Below are 17,513 nucleotides of genomic sequence, written 5' to 3'. Positions count from 1 at the left end.
CAGAGAGTGTTGACATTAATATGAGGTCATAGCAGACCTAGACATTTTTTTTATAATTATCATCTTTCATCTATCTTTCTCCACTGCCTCCTCTCTTCAATCTCTCTTTTACCTCCTCCTTTCTCTGGCCATACCTTTTCTTTTCACTCTCTCTCTCGCCTCTCTCATATCTCTTCAATCTTTCTTTTTTTTTCTCTCCACTCTTTTTTAACACTATCTTTTTTTACTCCAATCTCTCTCTGACCCTGTTTACCCTCTCAGAAGTAACAGTCTAAGCATTAATGGAGTCCCTATAGCCCTAGATGAATAACATATCCTATATCACAGATTTGAAATAAAATTGCTCATTGTGCACTTCTTTACTAAATATCTGCAAAAAATGCCCTCTAAGGGCCAGATTACAAGTAGAGCGCTATATAGCGATTTCACTTGAGCGTAAACTTCGTTAGAAGTAAGCTTTTTGCGTGTCGGTGTAACATATGCCTACCTGCAATCACTCTCTATTTAAAACTGCCTTCCCTGCTTCTGTTAATCATGCTGTTTTGGGTGTAGTCTCTGTTGATTCTACTGATGGAACTTACCTGCCTAATTAATTTATTCCTGCACCTGATTTTTTAGCCTCTATTTTAACCATGTCAGGCCTATTGTGCTTTGGAATAGCTTTGAAGTTTGTTACGGAATTAAAGATCCCTGTGTTTGTTTCCAGCATGGACTCTCCTAGAGATATTCAAGTTACAGCCTTAACTGTCTTCTAAAGCCCGAATTCTACTAACCGCAAGTAACCATATATTTCTTGCATTGTTTCCTGGACATTGCTATTTTGCTAACTCTGAATTCAAAATAAATTACAAGTTTGTATTTTGCTATAATCATTCTCTTATTCTTACAACTGAATCATACTCTGAACTTAACAACTATTCACTGTTACAAGTTGTCATTGCTCAAGATTAGGGTTGCCACCCGTCCCTTAAAATACAGAACACTTATAAGTTACACATGCTGCAGGGTGTGCAGGGAGGAATATGGATAGTGCTGTCCAGAAACACAATACATGTTCCTCCCTGCTCACCCTGCAGCATGTGTAACTCATAAGTATCCAGGAAAACATGGCTGAGGTGGCAACCCTACTCAAGATCCTGCTGCAAATATATATAATCAGAACTCATGCATGTTTCAGTTAACTGCTTTCCTGCTTTCCTGTGATTCTGCAATATTTGCCACAACAGTAATTAAAGAGACAGTACACTGTAAAATTGTTTTTCCCTTATTGTGATTCCAATTACTTGCAGAGTAAAAAAATGTGAGAATTAGTTTTTAAAGTTTATTTGTGTATATTAAATAACTGATTTTGTGGTTTAAAGCCACAATCTAATAAATGGGTTGAGCTTGTAGGTATAATCAGATTGCATTACTTTATTACATTATGTACATATACGTGCTTCTTTATCTTATATCTGTCCGTAAACCAAAGACCAATACTTGGAGTGAACAATGGAAAATTAAAATTGTATTACCTTATCTCTTATATACCCCACTAGGAGTGTAATTTCTTCTGCTGGCTGTGTTTACACAGCTTATCTATAGCTTGGGCTTAAGGCCAAAAACTTTCAGAATAGGTGGGGATACCACAGGCTAAATCAACTACTTCAAATGCCAATATAAGGGAAAAGGAAATACTTGTAAACAATTTAATAAACTGCAGCAGGTAAAGTGGATCTTTGGGAACAAATTAAATATTTTTTTATTTGTTTTAGTAAACTGTCCCTTTAATGCTCTAACTTGCAACCTGCCTATCACCTGAGCTGCACTGCTTATAAGTCTTGCATTTGTTCCAATTAATAGTGTGTACTGTGAACCCTGCTACAACTCCTTGCAACTATGAATCACAATTTCCTATCTGTTTCCTTTGAAGCCTAAATATGTTGCATAGATATGTTTTACACTTCATGTGCTCTGCAGTAACTCCTAGCAAGTACAAATCACAGTATTTTTTCATCTGTTTTCTTTTAAGCCAGAATATGTTTACACTTCATGAACTCAGCATTAAATCCTTGCAACTATGAATCACAGAATCTCAACTATCCACATCCTGGATACTGTTCCCCGGATCAGGGGTCAGCATCTCCAATTCCCTACCACTGCCCCAAGAGTCTGTCTCCTGAGAGATTATACACCAGATCATTACAGTCAGTTGCAATTGTATTACAAGTTGAAAGTAAAAAGTTTGCATGCGAACCAAATCCGACGCACCATAACTAAATTTTGCAACTGCGTTAACATATTCTCCCCATAGGAGTCAGTGGAGAGGGAACAAGAAAAATACTCAACACCTAGCGCTCGCATGCCACCCCAGCAGGAGTTATACATATTTCACATCATATTTAATATTCCAGTGTTCTTCACTTACAGAACAATGTAATTTTTATTGTAAATACATATTTCTATATATATCAATATATAACTATACCCTGCTGTATATCTATTGTTATAGATATACAGGTATATGTATCTATTTTACATTAACAATATCATATATATATATATATATATATATATATATATATATATATATATATATATATAAATATATATTTAATTGTACAAATTATTTTTTTTCTATTTGAAGAAAATAGGAATGGAAAATATGCGTAACACACATCGAAGTTCGTGATTTAGGTCTAACGAGGTGTCGGGTTAGCGTAACACAAATACACAAATATTCCTATGTTCTTCACAAAGAAAAAAAATTATATATATACACAAATATGTATGTGATCATTTTAATGTAAAATAGATATCTATAGTATACCTATATATCTGTAGACATATATATATATATAATATATATAAATGCAAAATAAAAATTACATTATCCTGTAATTGAAAAACATTGGAATGTTAAATATGTACAGTAAAACACATAAATACTTAAATACATCTGTACACACATATATACATATATTGGAATGTTAAATATGTACAGTAAAACACATAAATTGGAATGTTAAATATGTACAGTAAAACGCATAAACTTATATATACACACACACAATTATAGACATTTGCAGTCAAACATCTTGCCATAAACCATATGCCAATAAAACATAAGTGTTGGCAAAGAGTCTTACCTGTGAAATTGTACTGCCTGGTAGCAACCCTGTTCAATGTCTGCACAGAACAACATAGATTTAACATAGTTAGCATTGTGATGATCATCAGTATGCTCTGTAGGAGAAGGGGAAATTCAAAATATTTCCCAAACCTAAAGGAGAGAACAATTAGTTTATAGATGTGTGCTTTGAATTCATAGATAATAAATGTATACTTCTATATAATATATATAGTGTTTAAAAGTATATCTCACAGCGCTTAACTTATGTATGTTCCTCAGTGGCGGTTCTAGACAAATTTTACTGGGGGGGGCAAAGGTGGGGCCAGTGTTTAATCAGTGGGGCACATTAAAAAATGGAAACAAATTATATATATATGTGTGTGTGTATAAATGTATATACAATTCATCATTAGGGTCAGCTAGGGACCCTTACTTCTAAGGAGCCCTAAGGAACATTGTTCCTTAGGGCTCCTTAGAAGTAAGGGTCCCTAGCTGACCCTAATGATGAATTGTTAAACAACTAAGATACAAGGAGTGCCTATAGGTCACAAGGCAAAGGAAAATTGTTTACATAAAAGTAGTGTACATTTATTCAATAACACATATAATAATACATATAATATAATATCATGGATCCATGCAACATAAAACCTGATATGTTAAAATAAGAGAAAAGTAACAGTATTAGTGTTATGTCTTAAAATCATCTAAAATAACAAGTACAAATGGTGTCAAGTCCAGATGGTATAGTGATGTCCTATAGACACATCTATAAGTAAGTCTATTATGAGATGTCTGTATGATCCAATATAAGATACTGAAAAAGCAATGGTATCCTTGAGGGATAGTGAGTGCCTCACATAAAAAAGTGAAAAAGTGCATCACATAGAGTGAAAAAAGGGAGAACAAAATACAATAGGATCTGATGATAAAAAAAATATAAAAAAATGGTAAAAGTTGTGAAAAATGTATTAAATTAAAAATTAAAAAAAAAAGTAAAACTTGAAAATCTTAAAGTGAAAAAAGTGATGATGATATCAAAAAATAATAATTAAAATTCAAAAATATATATTAAATATATAAAATGTGATGAAAAGTAGTGTCTGTGGACTCCAAATTCCGTTAAATCGAAAATTGTGAAGTTGAATGAAGTGATCTCTTCTAATTATAACTCCTCTAAGGTGAGAGTTAAAACTGAAGAAAACGTTTGAGGAAAATCCAGAGTTATCCAAAAATTTCCCTTAATATGCTTAGACTTTATACCTGTAAATAAAGAAAATACAACTTGGTGCAATATTGCTAAAGACAAGTACAAGTGATCAAAAAGATCACTTGATCACTTGTACTTGTCTTTAGCAATATTGCACCATGTTGTATTTCCTTTATTTACAGGTATAAAGTCTAAGCATATTAAGGGAAACATTTGGATAACTCTGGATTTTTCTCAAACGTAATAGACTTACTTATAGATGTGTCTATAGGACATCACTATACCATCTGGACTTGACACCATTTGTACTTGTTATTTTAGATGTTTTTAAGACATAACACTAATACTGTTATTTTTCTCTTATTTTAACATATCAGGTTTTATGTTGCATGGATCCATGATATTATATTATATTATATTATATTACATGTGTTATTGAATAAATGTACACTAATTTTTATGTAAACAATTTTCCTTTGCCTTGTGACCTATAGGCGCTCCTTGTTATATAATATATATATACATACTGGATAATCAACATTTATAACGATAGAGTCTCAAGTGTCTATTAAATAGCAGGCCTGTTTTCTTGAAAGTTTTTAAAAAAAATTTAAGCACTTGCTTCCACATTCCCCAAAACTGTAATTAACTCCTTGTGCCAATTGGATGTAGGAACATGCATACTGTGTTGACGTAGTACCTACAGTGAACACTGTGGCACATATTGAGATCCCGCTGTCAGCTTAGGAGAGACTGCAGCTGGGGCAGAAGGCATCTGCCTTCATATGGTAAGGGAGAACTGGTACTATACTGTACCATATGAAGCCATATCACTGATCGTTACAGAGAGTTATCTGTGAAAAAAACGAGATGTGCTGAGTCAGGCCTACTGGGATCTCTCAGTGTCCCAGCTCACTGGTCCCAGGCCAGGGATCAATAGACACAAACTCTTGGTGTCAGCTCAGGATCGAGAAACAAGCTCAGGCTTCCAATAAATTCCATAAAGTGTATAAAAACAATAGGAACACCACAAACTCTTGGTGTCAGCTCAGGATCGAGAAACAAGCTCAGGCTTCCAATACATTCCATAAAGTGTATAAAAATAATTTGAACACTTTGGGTGAGAGTTTGCATCCTCATTTTTTATTTTGGATTTTAAATAGAACAACGTAGAATTTATTGGAAGCCTGAGCTTGTTTCTCGAGACGGAGCTGACACCAAGAGCTTGTGTCTATTGATCCCTGGCCTGGGACAAGTGAGCTGGGATACTGAGAGATCCCAGTAGGCCTGACTCAGCATATCTGCAATCACAGTATTACACTAGGAGGCGCCCTCTGTTTTGTAATTCTTCTTCACAGGTTTTCTATCTTGGTTTTGTTTTTTCCTGGAGAGGAGCAGCGCTGATTCAAGATCCTGATCACACCAACTCCATCTGGGACACTTATTCCCCTGTGACCATACAGATGGTCCCCCTATGGACTCAGATAAGACTTTGTTCTTGAGTTTGATCACCTATGTTTTTTATTATTTTATGTTTATCACTTTATCACTTAATGTCATATTGTTTATATTGATTTCAACAATCTTGATCTATATATACACACGTATATTCATTTGTTACGCCCCCTAGAGTTGGACAGTTGGATTGTGTTATCAACAGCAGTTTTCCTTAACTTATCATCGACCTCTGAGGTGGCAGACAGCAATCATCCTGATCAGATACCATCGGGATGATTGACATACCCTGCTAGCGGCCGATTGGCCGCAGATGTGCAGGGGGCGGCATTGCACAAGCATTTTTCCAGAAATGCTTGTGCAATGTTAAATGCCGACATTGTATGCTGTCTGCATTTAGTGATGCAGGGCAGACATGATTCGCTATAGTGAATGTCTGTCCGGGATATGATAAATCTACCCCCTTGGGTTGTCGTATTTCATAAGTAAATCAAAAAGCAAAGGCTCTATTTCTGTTTAAATGGAGAGATAGCAAAAATGCAAAAAATTCTCTGGTACTTTGGGCAATTTCTTTCACTATAATTCTCAGTAGCGAAGGGATTTATCTATTTCCAACTCATTCAATCAATTACACTGAAACCCTGAGGCCCTAGTCTAATATGTTTGCTTTGGTATTAGTCTTTGCTGTAGTGATTATAAGAGAACTGGCGATTCACATGACCACTCGTTTGGATGAACCAGATCTGCTATTTCTAAGCTTGACTACCAAACTTAACTGTGCTAACCTATGAGGTTTGGATTTCAAAAGAGAGACCACTTGTGGCTATTAGATGATAACAAGGGCCACAACCATTTTAATATATATCTATAGTTTTATATTATGATCCTAGTTACATCTTTTCTAATTATAAAATAGATGTAAAATTACCTATTTCTTATATTTTTTAAATTCTAAACATGATTTTGATGTGGAAGGTGCAGCCAATTGTATGCTTTACAAACACAACATACTGAGTTCTACGTAACGCAGCAATTTAGTTTTCCTATTTATGTTTGGCATCAACTGCCTTGCCATGTGTAAATATTCACTGGAGTTTTATAAAATATATCAAATTGAGAAAAGAGAATGTTTTTCCCCAAAATGCAGATTATTCCGTTTTTAAGGAAAACACATTTATAGTTTTCAAGATATATTTTTAAAATATATTTATAATACATATTTAATTGTCCTTTAAATGTTTGCAGTTTCATCACTCTCTTGAATGCATCACTCTATTTGTATTTAGTGCCACATTATTTCACATTTTGAAAAAAAAACAATCATTTTGAGCTGTCCTGATTCTAGTATTAGCATAGCAGCCTGGTCACAATGTGAGACATGTGGCAGCTGATGGCAGGCTTTTATGCTTGTATCAGCAGATAGGATGACCCAAGGTTAAAGTTATACAAGCACTAAACAAACTTTCATTTGGTGTTGCAAGTCTAAAAATAAACTGCTCTCTAAATAAGTGATGTTTAACTTTAAATATATATTTTCAGAAATAAATGGGTTATATCCTGAGTTTGTAACATCTGGTGCCTCTAGAGGTTGTTGGGAAAACAAATGGCCAGAAATAAAATTATGAAATAGTTTTGCTTTCATGAAGAAATAAACTATGTACATACATTACAGATATGCCCTGTGCAATCCAGTGCATATATATTGTACATGCGCATTTGTTTTCAGACAAATATAAAGAAGACAATATTTTCCATGTTTTTTGCATTTGTTCAAAGGCAAAAAAAAAAAATGGGCATTTAACAAAAAAACAAACAAACAAATCAAAAAGTTCAAATTTAGACAGGAAAGGTGTCATTGCCAGCCAGTTGATTCTGTTGTAAGCCAATAAAGGGTTTTGGCCATTATTGACCAATTAAGATAATGTGCTGCTGACAGTGTGTAGCAGTAGCACTAGCTACTATTTTAATGTATTTTAAGTTTAAGCTTCTACTTTGCGGCCCTTAAGAAATAGTAGATGAATAGACTTTTGTTAGCAAATAAATTCCAAAATATCTTTTACGAACATCATACAAAACTACATTTTTTTTTTATTTTCTTTTAATGAATGATTCATCCAAAACTATATTTTTATCACTTCACTATACATGCATATTTTTATCTGGGGTGGCTCCCTGTATCACTGAATGTGCATCCAGTTTTGCTCTGAGATAGCTTTCTATACTGTGGGAAATGCACCATGCCGCTTCTGAGACTGCTGCCATGGGCATGTGATATGTCTGAGAATGCAGCCCTATGCCATGTTTTGTGTATTTTCTAAGAAACATTTAGCCACCCTCACAGCTGCAATTAGCATGCTTTATTAAAACAGAATAGCAGATTAGATTATGGACCCAAGTGGAAAGACACTTGGATTTACCACCTCTTGCCCAATAGCTGCTACTAATCCTCCATTTTACTCTTTTTGTATTTGAAGCTGCTAACATGTGAGCGAGTGCCATCTTATTTCTCTTTTCATTTTTTTAATCATATTTGTGCTATGTTTGCCATATTTTGTATATATAGTATTATAGCATTTGTTTATAATCTTCTGAATTTATCAAGTATTTAATTAAAGAACCATTTAATAATGTTGCTTTCTGCATAGTAATAATAACCAAAAACATTTTAATTTGCACCTCAATGGATCAAGGAAAATATTGAATTCTTGGATACAGGCCTATATAAAGAAAATAAATTAATAGCAACAAGGTTTTACTAGAAGTTTAATCCAGTACATTTAATCAATAAGGCACAAATGATAAGGTTACAAAGGTTACCTTTAAAAGGAGAGTTACTGGTAAATGCATTCCTGATGATAAAGAGTGGTAGTGTTTGAAGGGGAAATTTTTTGGTAAATTGTTAAATGAAAATATGCAAAGTGTATTGAGCTTTTTCACTACATTGAGAAAGAAGTTGGATAGCAAAAGAATATTCTGGTCACGGGGTGGCCACATTAAGACAATAACCCATTGACTGTCTACCTTTAAAAAAATATATATGGAAACTGTAATAAATTACTGTTGCTTAAGGAAGCAAAGTTCATTCAAACCTTCCCATGTTACAACCCCTAGGACTTAACACCTATTTGTACCTTGAAAGCTTTCTGTAAATGAATTATGCAGAAAATAAAATAATTTCTTGGAAGCATTTTTTTACAAAGATTAACCGATTTGTATGATTTTCTATTTTCAGTATGCCACAATCATAAATAAATAAGAAAATTAAATATTATGTACATAGTAAGATAAATGTAATAACAGGCAGTGAAAAAAGATTGATTTCTGTTCCTGCTGCAGTAAGGCATGCTGTACCTTTAAGAAGACCTAGAGGATCCGTTAGGCCTTAAAATTTGGGTTCAGTGTCCCTTTTTCTTTTGTGATTCAGATAAAGCCTGCAATTTTAAGCAACTTTCTAATTTACTCCTGTTATCAATATTTCTTCGTTCTTTTGCTATCCTTATTTGAAAAATAATGTATCTAAGCTTTTTTTTTTGTCTCTGGACAGCACTTTTTTATTGGTGGATTAATTTATCCACCAATCGGCAAGAACAACCCAGGTTGTTCACCAAAAATGGGCAGGCATCTAAACTTATTTTGGGGGGCTTTGTTATTTTATTAGGGGGCTTAGAGTAGGTGTAATTAGTTTAAAATTGTTGTAAGATTTTTCTTATGTTTGTAAATATTTTTTTATTTTCTGTAACTTAGTTCTTTTTTATTTTTTGTACTTTAGCTAGTTTATTTAATTGTATTTATTTGTAGGAATTGTGTTTAATTAATTTATTGATAGTGTAGTGTTAGGTTAATTGTAGGTAATTGTAGGTAGTTTATTTAATTAATTTATTGATAGGGTAGTGTTAGGTTTAATTATATCTTAGGTTAGGATTTATTTTACAGGTAATTTTGTTATTATTTTAACTAGGTAACTATTAAATAGTTCTTAACTATTTAATAGCTATTGTACCTGGTTAAAATAATTACAAAGTTGCCTGTAAAATAAATATTAATCCTAAAATAGCTATAATATAATTATAATTTATATTGTAGCTATATTAGGGTTTATTTTACAGGTAAGTATTTAGCTTTAAATAGGAATAAGTTATTTAATAAGAGTTAATTTATTTCGTTAGATTAAAATTATATTTAATTTAGGGGGGTGTTAGTGTTAGGGTTAGACTTAGCTTTAGGGGTTAATCCATTTATTAGAATAGCGGTGAGCTCCGATCGGAAGATTAGGGGTTAATAATTGAAGTTAGGTGTCGGCGATGTTAGGGAGGGCAGATTAGGGGTTAATACTATTTATGATAGGGTTAGTGAGGCGGATTAGGGGTTAATAATTTTATTATAGTAGCGCTCAGGTCCGCTCGGCAGATTAGGGGTTAATAAGTGTAGGCAGGTGTCGGCGACGTTGAGGGGGGCAGATTAGGGGTTAATAAATATAATATAGGGGTCGGCGATGTTAGGGCAGCAGATTAGGGGTACATAGGGATAACGTAGGTTGCGGCGGTTTACGGAGCGGCAGATTAGGGGTTAAAAAAAATATGCAGGGGTCAGCGATAGCGGGGGCGGCAGATTAGGGGTTAATAAGTGTAAGGTTAGGGGTGTTTAGACTCGGGGTACATGTTAGAGTGTTAGGTGCAGACGTAGGAAGTGTTTCCCCATAGGAAACAATGGGGCTGCGTTAGGAGCTGAACGCTGCTTTTTTGCAGGTGTTAGGTTTTTTTTCAGCTCAAACAGCCCCATTGTTTCCTATGGGAGAATCGTGCACGAGCACGTTTTTGAGGCCGGCCGCGTCCGTAAGCAACTCTGGTATCGAGAGTTGCATTTGCGGTAAAAATGCTCTACGCTCCTTTTTTGGAGCCTAACGCAGCATTTGTTTGAACTCTCGATACCAGAGTTAATTTTATGGTGCGGCCAGAAAAAAGCCCGCGGAGCTTAACTATTCTTAACTATTTAATAGCTATTGTACCTGGTTAAAATAAATACAAAGTTACCTGTAAAATAAATATAAATCCTAAAATAGCTATAATATAAATATAATTTATATTGTAGCTATATTAGGATTTATTTTACAGGTAAGTATTTAGCTTTAAATAGGAATAATTTATTTAATAAGAGTTAATTTATTTTGTTAGATTTAAATTATATTTAACTTAGGGGGGTGTTAGTGTTAGGGTTAGACTTAGCTTTAGGGGTTAATCCATTTATTAGAATAGCGGTGAGCTCCGGTCAGCAGATTAGGGGTTAATAATTGAAGTTAGGTGTCGGCGATGTTAGGGAGGGCAGATTAGGGGTTAATACTATTTCTTATAGGGTTAGTGAGGCGGATTAGGGGTTAATAACTTTATTATAGTAGCGCTCAGGTCCGCTCGGCAGATTAGGGGTTAATAAGTGTAGGCAGGTGGAGGCGACGTTGTGGGGGGCAGATTAGGGGTTAATAAATATAATATAGGGGTCGGCGGTGTTAGGGGCAGCAGATTAGGGGTACATAGGGATAATGTAGCTGGCGGCGGCGTTCGGACGGCAGATTAGGGGTTAATAAGTGTAGGTAGCTGGCGGCGACGTTGTGGGGGGAAGATTAGGGGTTAATAAATATAATACAGGGGTCGGCGGTGTTAGGGGCAGCAGATTAGGGGTACATAAGGATAACGTAGGTGGCGGTCGGCAGATTAGGGGTTAAAAAAATGTAATCGAGTGGCGGCGATGTGGGGGGACCTCGGTTTAGGGGTACATAGGTAGTTTATGGGTGTTAGTGTACTTTAGAGTACAGTAGATAAGAGCTTTATGAACCGGCGTTAGCCCAGAAAGCTCTTAACTACTGACTTTTTTCCTGCGGCTGGAGTTTTGTCGTTAGATGTCTAACGCTCACTTCAGACACGACTCTAAATACCGGAGTTAGAAAGATCCCATTGAAAAGATAGGATACGCAATTGACGTAAGGGGATCTGCGGTATGGAAAAGTCGCGGCTGAAAAGTGAGCGTTAGACCCTATTTCGAGTGACTCTAAATACCGGCGGTAGCCTAAAACCAGCGTTAGGAGCCTCTAACGCTGGTTTTCACGGCTACCGCCAAACTCCAAATCTAGGTCAAAGTGTCTATAGTGTTACATGCACAATGAATCCCCTAATCTGGTCAGTATAAAATATGCCTTGCCTGAAAAACATGATGGTTAAAAGTTTGTCTATAGCAGAGGTGGGTCCTACACTTTATTGTCTTAGTTGTTTTTTTTCAGCAAGCTTAGCTTGTACCCTATCAATGGCTGTACAGTGGAGATGGCAGAGGGTATCATATTTACTTATTCCTACTTTCTTATTTATCATTCTCCTTGTCCTACTGTAGCAAAGGATATGTATAAAAAACTACATTGTAAAGGTATGGCTGTTAGTGCCTTTAAGAAGTATGGGTGCTACAGTAATAAATGTGCCACCTCCATAGTAACTGCAAAACAATTGTGTGTAAGAGAGTTTGTGTGTGTTAGATAGTGAGAATATGAAAGAGTGAGAAATAGGATGTGTGTGTGAGAAAGTGAGAATATACTGTATGTGAGATAAACTGTGTGACAGAGTGTTTAAAAGTGTGTGAGAGTTAGTTTGTGTAGGTGTGTAAGAGAGAGCTTGTGTGAGAGAGTGTTTGTGTGTATCTGTAATTGTGTGTGTGTGTCTGTATCTGAGTGTGTGTATATCCCTGGCTATATATGCATGTGTGCAATTATTCCTGCCTCAGCTTGCTGCCATGTGAACAAGAATATTCTCTTTTTAGGCATGAGAATAATTTATTTGTATATAATTGTATAAAAAGAGTGTTTTATTCTTAATACAAATGTATATTAGAAGCGTATAACGGCTTAATAAAAGTTTACGTATGACATCGTGAAAATTTGGAGTTGAAAAAGTGGGACCACTAAGAACTTTATATATATATATATATATATATATATATATATATATATATATAAATCTTGCAGAAAAGAACGCACTCGCCATTTTGTAATGCAATAATTTTATTAGGTTAATGTTTTCGGGTCTCCCCCATCCTCAGCCCTCTTAACAATAACACACAAACACACACCATTTATCACCTTACCCCCTCCACCATGTTAACAGCACGTCAGCTCTCACAGTGTCAGTCCAGCACAACTGCGCATGCACAAGCCGACAAGGACAAACTGCTAAACTCAAAGTGCAAAAACATTGACTAGTAACTTTCTAACGCAATGAGACCAAAAGCTAGACTGATCCTATAAGGGTGAGAAGCCTTCCTATGTAATGTACAGTACACACATACTGGGCTAACTTATCAAGATTTACATGTAAAGAGCACTATAGTAAATGCTAAAGGGATTCGCTGTCCTGATATTCTAATACTGCATTCACCTATGCACTGTCATATCATATTGTACAATGTAATTATTCCACAAGGTAGTGTTATATCCCTGCTAGGCTACTCAAACACCCAAACTGTCAGTCATCCAACACACATACTAGATCTTGGGCAACTTTTTCAACCCCTGTGTATATATATATATATATATATATATATTATATAATATAATATTATAAAAATATTATATTATAAAAATATTATATTATATTATATTATAAAAATATATTATAAAAATATATATACAGAAAGATCAGCAATCACAACCACTCTGTGCACGGCCAATGTAAATCCAAATAATAGACAGGGTTATAGGATAGGATCCGGTGTCAATCCCACAGTATCCAAAACAGTGAAAGCCAGCACAAGAGATTATAAACATCACCTTTTAATTGTAAAAGAAACATAACGTTTCGGCCCCTCTGGGAGGCCTTGGTCACATGAAACAAGTCACACAGGACAGGCATAAAACATATCACAAAAATAGTGCCTTAAATACCCCCACCCACTATTCTGATACGTTACATAAACCGCCAAAAATTGCAATAGTAACAGCTGAGTGTAATTGTAAAACACCAAATCATCATGACCAGCTGCTCGTAAGCATGGTGACCGTATTGTAACCAACACGCAAGCGCATGCGCTTGCGTGGTGATGTCATCAAATTTGCCGTTGGTTGTTATGGAAACACAGGGCAATGCAACCAATGTTAGTTAGCCTACAACGCCATCGAACCAATAGACTACGGGCAACCCGCCCTCAATTCAGCTAGTATGTGTTACCATGGCAACCAAACGGGCACCACACAATATTAACTAAAAAAAGTGATCGTTTTCGGCTAAAACCCCAAAATACCTGTTGTCATGGAAAGATCATAAATATCTCAGTTGGTAGATGTCAGCAAACAGCTGCACACTGCTCTCACCAAGCGGATGATTAATCCAAATATTTACAAAATGATGTTGCCATGGTAACAGGCACAACAACTTTGCAGAGAACGTATAAACATACCAGAACCTACTAAATATTAAAAGAATAATAAATAAAACATGTCATAGCAAGATACATAGATGTAGACATAAAAAGCATAAACCATCAATATTAAAATAACAAGTAACTACAAATCACATGACGAAAACGCCAAAGTGTAGGCATTGTTATCACGTCTACATCATGTAACCTCGCTCATTGACCTATACAAACTAACATAAAGCTAGAAACAGCATGCTCCAAGGAGATGGTAGAAGCCCACAACATAGATGAGAGGAAGCTCACAGTCATTTATAAAAACAGCTGTAATTAATCATCACATTCAAGCCTTTTGGAGTAATGGTATCCAATCGATGAATCCAACGTGACTCCATCCTCAATAAGGCCTTAGCCCGGTCACCCCCATCTGGATTTTGGGATGTGATCAATAAGTATGGTTCTCATAGTAGAGATAGCATGACCCGCTTGTTGAAAATGGCATGCCACCGGTTGATCAGAGGACTTTTTCTCAAAGGCTAGCCTAATGGCTGTTTTATGGTTCGCCAATCTCTCTCTAAAGGTGGTGATTGTTTTTCCCACATAATACAGGGAACATGGACAGATGATCATGTAAATGACATAGTCCAAAGTACATGTCAATCGGTGCCATATGCAAAAGGTTTTGTTGGTATCAGGATGGTGAAACTTATTGCCGACAATCATCACATTACAGGTAATGCAATTTCCACATCTGTAGCAACCCTTTTTGCTACGGGGTAGCCAGGTATTCCTCTGGTAGCTTGATACAGGGTCAGTCCTCACCAACAAATCCCTGAGATTCTGTGCCCTCTTGTATACCAATCTAGGAGGTGGCACCAAATTGGAGAGTAAAGTCCGTAGATACTATAGGCCAGTGCTGTTTAATTACTTTTTGCACCATATGTGATGCCGGTGTGAATGTGGTGATGAAATTCATTCGCTGGCTTCAGTGGTTTTGTGCTGAGTGATTGCTGGCTAAGTGAGTGTGCTTTCTCACATTGAGTCATTATCAATGGTTTCGGATATCCTCTGTCAATAAACTTCTGTGCCATCAAATCAAGTTAATAAACACTAAACAAGACGGACTTCCCTGAAGTAAACAGTCACTGTGACCAAAAATAATAATAATAATGAAGTGTAACAGCCCAACATGTCTACAAATGTCCATAGACAGCAGCACAAAATGTGTTTGTGAATATCCCAGGAGAGCACATGTAAGCGGCACGGATAAAAAACGTAAGTTTAGATATCCTCAAACTGGAACTAACACACAAAGCGGCAATAAACAGCAACCGTCACACTCACCCCACCGGACACCTGGTCCCACCTTTAGCTTCGAGCAGATCCAGTAACTACAGCAATCAAATATGAAGCTCAATCATCCAGGTGAACCGCAGCTCTGGTGCGGAATTAATCACTAAACGAGCTTCCTTCTGTTGTGAACACTGCCTGCGTATCGTCGAGTGTGGCATCTGACGTCATCAAGGGGGTGTGTGAAGAGGGTGTGCAGATCTGTACCAATCAGCTACGTTAGCCGGTGCCGAATCTTCAGCTCTCCTCGGGATGAAATATGTAGACGGCTTCCCACCTCTGATAGAAGCTGCTAAGACTCCTTACGGAAAAACGGGCTCCTTGTAACCCATAAGTGGATATAAAGCAAATGATGAAAAAGATTCTCTGTGCAGTAAAATATTCCTTCGACTTTATTACAAAACAGAATAAAATTCAGTAACACCACTCTGCTGAAACTAGTAGGACCAGCTGTCTCTTGTTTGCTGTGCTGGTGTTACTGAATTTTATTATGTTTTGTAATAAAGTCGAAGGAATTTTTTAATGCACAGAGACTCTTTTTCATCATTTGCTTTATATCAAATCAAGTTGTTGCTTCTTGTGAGCCTCCTCTGTGTTGTTGCGTACAACACGCAGGAGCTGAGAGGAGCTAACCCCTGTTTTCTGAAAATTAGGGCGATAACTGTTGTAATGTAGTATATAATTTTTGTCAGTGGGTTTGTTGTAGAGTGTAGTGTGCAACCTCAAACCAGAACATGTCTCATTCATATAAATCTCCAAATCAAGGAAATGTATTCTCTCATTTTCAATATCCATCTTGAACCGTACAGTAGAATTCAGGGCATTTAAATGATTGAACCATAACTTCAGAGAATCCACATCCCCCTTCCACACCAGGAACACATCATCTATATAGCACAGATAAAACCTAATGGAGCTCTGATCAAAAGTCAAAATGTGTTCATGTTCATACATGGACATGTAGATATTGGCGTATGATGGGGCCATATTAGACTCCATCGCTGTTCCAAGTGTTTGTAGATAGAAACTATTCTGAAAACGAAAATAGTTCTTGACTAAACAGATCTCCAAGAGGTTTAGGAGGAACTCTATAGGTGGTCCACTGTAATAGGGATTGGTAGATAAAATTCTCCTGACCATCTCCACCCCAATAGACTATATATATATATATATATATATATATATATATATATATATATATATATACAGTATTGTGCAAAAGTTAAAATTTGGAATATATATATATATATATATATTTATTATTATTTTTATTTTTTTTATTATTATATGCATTTTAACCTTTAGAAAATGTTATATGAATGATATATGATAAGGTGTTTGACTGGATATATGGATATGTGTGTGTATTTGTGTATATATATATATATGTGTGTATATATATATATATATATATATATATATATACAGTATTGTGCAAAAGTCTTAGGCCACCATTAGATTTGTTGTTTTAGCAATGGTATAATGACAATAAATTATTATTTATCAGTCTCTTCATTAGAATACAACCAGAAAATACATGATGATTGTATGCAGTATTAAAACCAGACCCCCCCCCCCCAAAAAAAAAAACAAAAAAACAAACAGCTTCTTTAGCCTAAACTGGCAAGTATTTAGTGTGACCTAACACTTGAGCAATAGCAGGAACCTGGTTTTCATAAACCTAAATGGAATAGAACCCTGAATAATGTTGTTGTTAACACCTGTATTTGTCCTATTTCATGTCAAAATGACGGCTGTGAAAAAGGTCTATTACACCTGGTTTGTGCAAGATATGATTGAGCCTTACATACACATGTGGTATGAGTTTAATTAATTGGAAGCTTGCTAATAAGATCAAATTTAAATCACATCATTCCATTCAAAATGCCAAAGATCACAGAATTTGACAGACATAAAATCATACCTTTGCATCAGCAAGGCCACTCTCAAAGTGAAATCAGCAAGCAAACTGGATAATAAAGATATGATATTCAAGCTGTT

General features: G+C 35.6%; 1 protein-coding gene across 1 annotated transcript in view; it reads right to left on the bottom strand.

Moving 5' to 3' along the window:
- LOC128648165 (solute carrier family 66 member 2) overlaps nucleotides 1-17,513 on the bottom strand; it is a 199,920-nt gene that overhangs the window by 156,791 nt on the left and 25,616 nt on the right. Inside the window, exon 3 of the mRNA XM_053700827.1 lies at nucleotides 3,129-3,262. Coding sequence (XP_053556802.1) covers nucleotides 3,129-3,262 — 134 coding nt within the window. The remainder of the gene's footprint in view (nucleotides 1-3,128; nucleotides 3,263-17,513) is intronic.

This window comes from Bombina bombina, chromosome 1 (assembly GCF_027579735.1).
Source record: "Bombina bombina isolate aBomBom1 chromosome 1, aBomBom1.pri, whole genome shotgun sequence".
Classification (NCBI taxonomy): domain Eukaryota; kingdom Metazoa; phylum Chordata; class Amphibia; order Anura; family Bombinatoridae; genus Bombina; species Bombina bombina.
Note: the sequence above shows the minus strand (reverse complement) of the source record. Positions and strands in the feature narration are given on the sequence as shown.